Source organism: Schistocerca nitens, chromosome 6 (assembly GCF_023898315.1).
Source record: "Schistocerca nitens isolate TAMUIC-IGC-003100 chromosome 6, iqSchNite1.1, whole genome shotgun sequence".
Lineage (NCBI taxonomy): Eukaryota > Metazoa > Arthropoda > Insecta > Orthoptera > Acrididae > Schistocerca > Schistocerca nitens.
Window position 1 is genome coordinate 470,206,830 of NC_064619.1, and position 5,009 is coordinate 470,211,838.

Here is a 5,009-nt window from a genome sequence, read left to right on the forward strand (position 1 = left end):
TTAAGTCAAACGCTAAACTGGTTCTCCAGTTTTTATTTTATGGTTATTTTTGCACACCGATCTAATAATATGTAGCTTTCAAGTTTCTATTCAAGAAAAAGTTAATGGCGTCAATCATTACAGTGTGCTTCATTTTGACAGCTGCAATAGTCTGCATGGACTCCACTGGGATAAAATACCATGAATGCAGACACAACTGAAGCCACCCGATTGCTTTCTTGGATCCCGATAGTTCCAACAAACACAGTCAATCGTCATTTCATTCAATAACACATTAAGAAACATTTGAAACAGGGAAGAAATAAATTGTTGCAGGGTTGTCATATGCATCACAAACACACGAATCCCATAGTATCCATACTTCCTTGTTTACAAAATTTCTCTTTAGTAACTTATTTTTGTATTTACAACTGTGGTAACATAAGAACAGTTGAGAACAATGAACTCTGATACTCTCCTGTAAAGTTCTCCATTATTTTCACACACACTGTCCCAGTTATTATTTTTTGAGGAATATTTTCTCAAATAACCTAATGAATTAACACTAGAAAAAACACACTTAACTCCTTGTAACAGATTTAGATATATTGCACAAAAGATAAATAATTAACTTAGCTTTCTTATCATTATCAATGAAGTTGTTATAAGCAACACATGGGATTTCTCATTCTCATATTTATGTGTTAATTTCACAGATTCTGCAAATAATTTGTTACTTTCATCCTCAAAGTATCTTTTCTTCTTCAATCTTCAGCAGCCAATAAGAGACCCTAAGAAGCTGTTACATGCTTCTATATGTGTATTTTTTGGTATTTGTAAATAAGACCACTTGCTTTGGTCCTTGCAAATTTTAATTTGTTTATATACAGTGAAACCTCTTTATAACGTTCCTCCATATAATGTTTTCCTCTATGTTACATCCGTTTTTTTCAGTCCCGACTAAAAGCCCATATAAACAATGTTAAATTTTCCTCTTTACTGTGTTTCCTCTATATTACAATTTCCTCCATGTAACACTCATATTTTTGGAACCCTGGTCAATTATTTACCTCTTTGTAATGTTTAAGTGACTGGATGTAGACACATCATTTTCCGTTTTGTGGATTCACAGTTTGCACTGGCTCAGGAAGCCCACGCTGAGCATGTTTCACATGTCAGCGGCAGAACCCGGTCATGTGACATGTGACACACATTCTGCTTGCCATCTTTTTGGCGTCATTTCAGTTGATGCTTTGTATTCATAGGGTGGTATGTGAGCTGAGCAGCAAACAGTGCATGTGTCTAGTGAGAGTGTGTCTTCGATATAATTTTTTTTTTTTTTTTTTTTTTTAAGCTTTCATCAGTGGACACGAGTGAAAAGTGGAAGAACATTTCTCTGGAAGAGAAGGTTACTGTTATTAAAAAAGTGGGGGCATCTCCTGGTGTGGGTAGTGTGGAGCTAGCGAAGCAGTTTGAACTGGCCCACTCAACACTATTATGAAAAACAGATCATCGATAATGGAAGAGTTTGAGAATTGTGGAAATTCGAAACACATGCATTTGAAACCATTGACTTACAATGAAATGGAGGAACTTTTATTAACTTGGTTTCAGAGAATTTGATGCCAAAATGGGGAGTGCTGCAAGAAAAGTGCTGCTGTTTGTGGATAGATGTGCGGCACATCCACCAGACGTATCCTTTCTGAGAAATGTGAAAGTAATATTCCTGCCACCCAACTGCACCAGCCATATGCAACCTTTGGACTTGGGAATAACACAAGCCCTTAAGGTTAAATATAGGGCAGCCCTTGTAAAAAAGGCTTTGACCAAAGAAAACCGGGAAGCCAGCAGAGCTCACAAGTGAAGCTGAATGTTTTACAGGCAATGAATTTAATTATGCACTCATGGAGGGAAGTCAGTGTTGAAACTATTAAAAACTGTTTCACAAAAGCGGGATTCTGTCAGAATGAGATGGCAGCTAGCTCCTGTGGAAGATGTTGCAGGCGATTTGCAAGAGTTTCAGGAATTAATAGGCAGTGATTCTGTCACTTTTGAGGACTTTATGTCTGTGGATGACAACGTGGCAACCACAGGAGTACAAAGTATTGAGGAGCTGACTGCAGAGAGAAGCTTGAAGAATAACAGTGGTAATGAAAGTGACAGTGACAAGGAAGATGACCCTGTTCCCTCATATACTAAGGCAGCTGAAGCCTTTGAAACATTCAGGAGATATATAATGGCCCATAGACATGAGGACAGAAGAGTAGTTCCAACTTGCTCATTTGGAGCAAGAAATGATTGCCGTAGAGTCTAGGAGAAATAGAAAACAAACATGCTTGCTTGAATATTTTAAAAAATCATAGGTATGGGGTTTCAGATTGCATAGGTTCCTAGAGTTTTGTGCAAATTTAAGTTCCATTTCATAATTTAATTATTAAAGTTATTTTTTTGTAACTTAACTTTTTTTAATCTGTATCATTTACTGTGTTTTTATGTAATATGTTCAGTATATCATAAACAAAATTTGGCTCATATTCTATAATTGGGTCAACTGAAGAATGGGATACCACCTGTCAGCTTTGGACAATGATGTCATATCTTAAGAATCTGTTATAACTTTTTACAGTACAAACTGATCAATTTAATTTCACCCATTCACCTACCAGGCCCTATGTTTTAATTACAAAACACTAATCATTTGATACATTGATCATTTGCAATGAATATCATATTATAGTGTTGTGAAAATTTAAAATGTCGTCTATGGCACCATTTGTCGAAGCTGATTAGTGGTATCCTGATCTTCAGTAATGCCCTATAATTATTAATTTGAAGCCTTCCTCTTTATAGTGTTTTCCTCTATACAGTGTTCAGAATTTGTGGTCCCTTGAAAAACGTTATATAGAGGTTTCACTGTACTGTTTAATCAGGTTCACACAATTCAAATTTCAAACATATAGTATTAATTCCATAAGCCAGCTATTTATTGGCACTGATACATACTAAATACTTTTCAACTTACTATGGCAACAGGACTTATATGTTTGTACAAATCTTACTAGAACAGTAATGTTGATTGAGAAAAATGCAATACCTTGAAGCCAAACATACATAAAAGTGTCACGACCTTGAAACTCTAACAAATATGCTGGAAGAAGCCAGGCAATTTGTGCAGAAATCCAAAGGACAAAAAAAGTAGCAGCTTGCTTGCTCGGTATTGCTATGAAAGGCACACAGACAGGTAACACAGATAAGAACCATATAAAATATTGTGACGTAACAACAGTATTATACGTTACCATCACAATTGTCTGGGCCAAAACACAGAAATCAAGGTCTTTCCTGGACCCATAAACAAATGAGAGTACTATCAATAACACAAATTGCGGAAAAACAACAAAAATTCTTTGCCAAAGTGGAAGTGGTACATCAGAAGTCAAGTACAGCATATAGAAATAGACTGAAAAATTATGACGTGTATCACGACGAGCAATGTGGTACAGAAAACTTTCATGAAGGAACTGGTAACCGTATAACCAGTAAAAGAATAATGTTGTTACTGCTAATACAACAACAAATGAAACTGCAAATTTCAACTGTTGCCTGTCTGGAAAAAGCATTGAAAATACTTTTCCTAGAGACGTCTGCTTCTCCTCCTGAGAAGCAGAATCACCCTTTACAGATATATAAATAGGTAATGTAAATACAAGAGGATATAGTCTAACATGGGTCGCAATTGCATGAATTATTCCAGTCATAATGCTACAGCCCTTCTGCACAGACAATAATGATGCCAAGACCAGAGCAGCTGAAATTGCATCTGCATTCCCCCGAGTACAAATAACTATGGGAAATGGATTGTAGAGCCACATTAGTGAGCAATTAATAGCAATAGTTTGACTACATCCCTTAGTCAGAAGCAATCGGTGAATGATATATGCAACAACAATATCAATAAATGAAAACAAAACCTTTCCAAATGCTGGGTGAAACAAAACATTTGGAACTAAAAATGCTGCTAACAGAGGTGTATATCGGTAGGTATGTCTGTCATATGGGGACCGTCCTGAAACTATATGATGTGCAGCATCTGTGAAGACATGGTAATCTATATCTGTATATTGGACAACATAAAGTTTGTCATGAACTTCACCATATATTACAAGTAAGAGCCTTATAAAAAAACCAACTAAGCAATGCAAATAAATGTTGGACACTGCCATTGTTTTCACTGCTTATTATTATCTCTTGATACAATTTTAATATTAAAGCATGTTCTTGCAACTATGTAATAGAGAGAACTATGTATTTAATTTACAATTTATTTACATGCATTTTCTACAGCCGAGTCCCTGCTTCCCGTGCAGCTTTCTGAAGACAAGTAGTCAACTTCTTAAATTCTTGTTCACACTCAGAATGTTTAATATTGTCTCTGCTCAGCACACAGGTGGCATACTGACTTGCTTCAGTGCTGCACTTTGAAAGAAGAAATGGATACTTCCTTAATCGTGCACGAGCTGCTTGCACTGCTTCCATGGTGCCTGGTACTGCAACAGAAAGCACACACATTACATTTGCTCTCTCTCTCTCTCTCTCTCACTCTCTCTCTCTCTCTCTCTCTCTCACAGTACTAATTTCATAAGTTATATGGCATACCTGAGTAAGTCCTGTTTTGTATATCTGCCTCTACAAAATACTGTAATTATTCTAAAGGTTTGATTTTAAAGGTTTGATTTTAAAACTTGTCAAATACAAGAGCTGCTGGTTTGCAGACAGGCACAACAAAAAGACTGTGACAAATAAAGCTTTCGGCCAGTAAGGCCTTCATCAAAAATAGACCACACACACACACACACACACACACACACACACACACACACACACACACACACACAAAAATCACTCACATGCAACTCGCACACACGGCTGCAGTCTCAGGTAACTGATGCCATACTGCAAGCAGCAGTACCAGTGCATGATGGGAGTGGCGACTGAGTGGGGGTAAGGAGGAGGCTGGGGCAGGGAGGGGG

General features: G+C 37.0%; 1 protein-coding gene across 1 annotated transcript; it reads right to left on the minus strand.

The window, feature by feature from the left end:
- Positions 1 to 1,289: 1,289 nt before the first annotated feature.
- On the minus strand, positions 1,290 to 4,340 carry LOC126262259 (GPI mannosyltransferase 1). The gene has a single exon (XM_049958748.1). It carries the CDS (start codon positions 4,200 to 4,202, stop codon positions 2,982 to 2,984), a length of 1,221 nt encoding a protein of 406 aa, XP_049814705.1. The 5' UTR covers positions 4,203 to 4,340; the 3' UTR covers positions 1,290 to 2,981.
- Positions 4,341 to 5,009: the final 669 nt, after the last annotated feature.

Coding starts and splice junctions, on each gene's coding strand:
- LOC126262259 (XM_049958748.1), bottom strand. CDS start 4,202: ATGGCAGTGTCCAACATTTATTTGCATTGCTTAGTTGGTTTTTTTATA.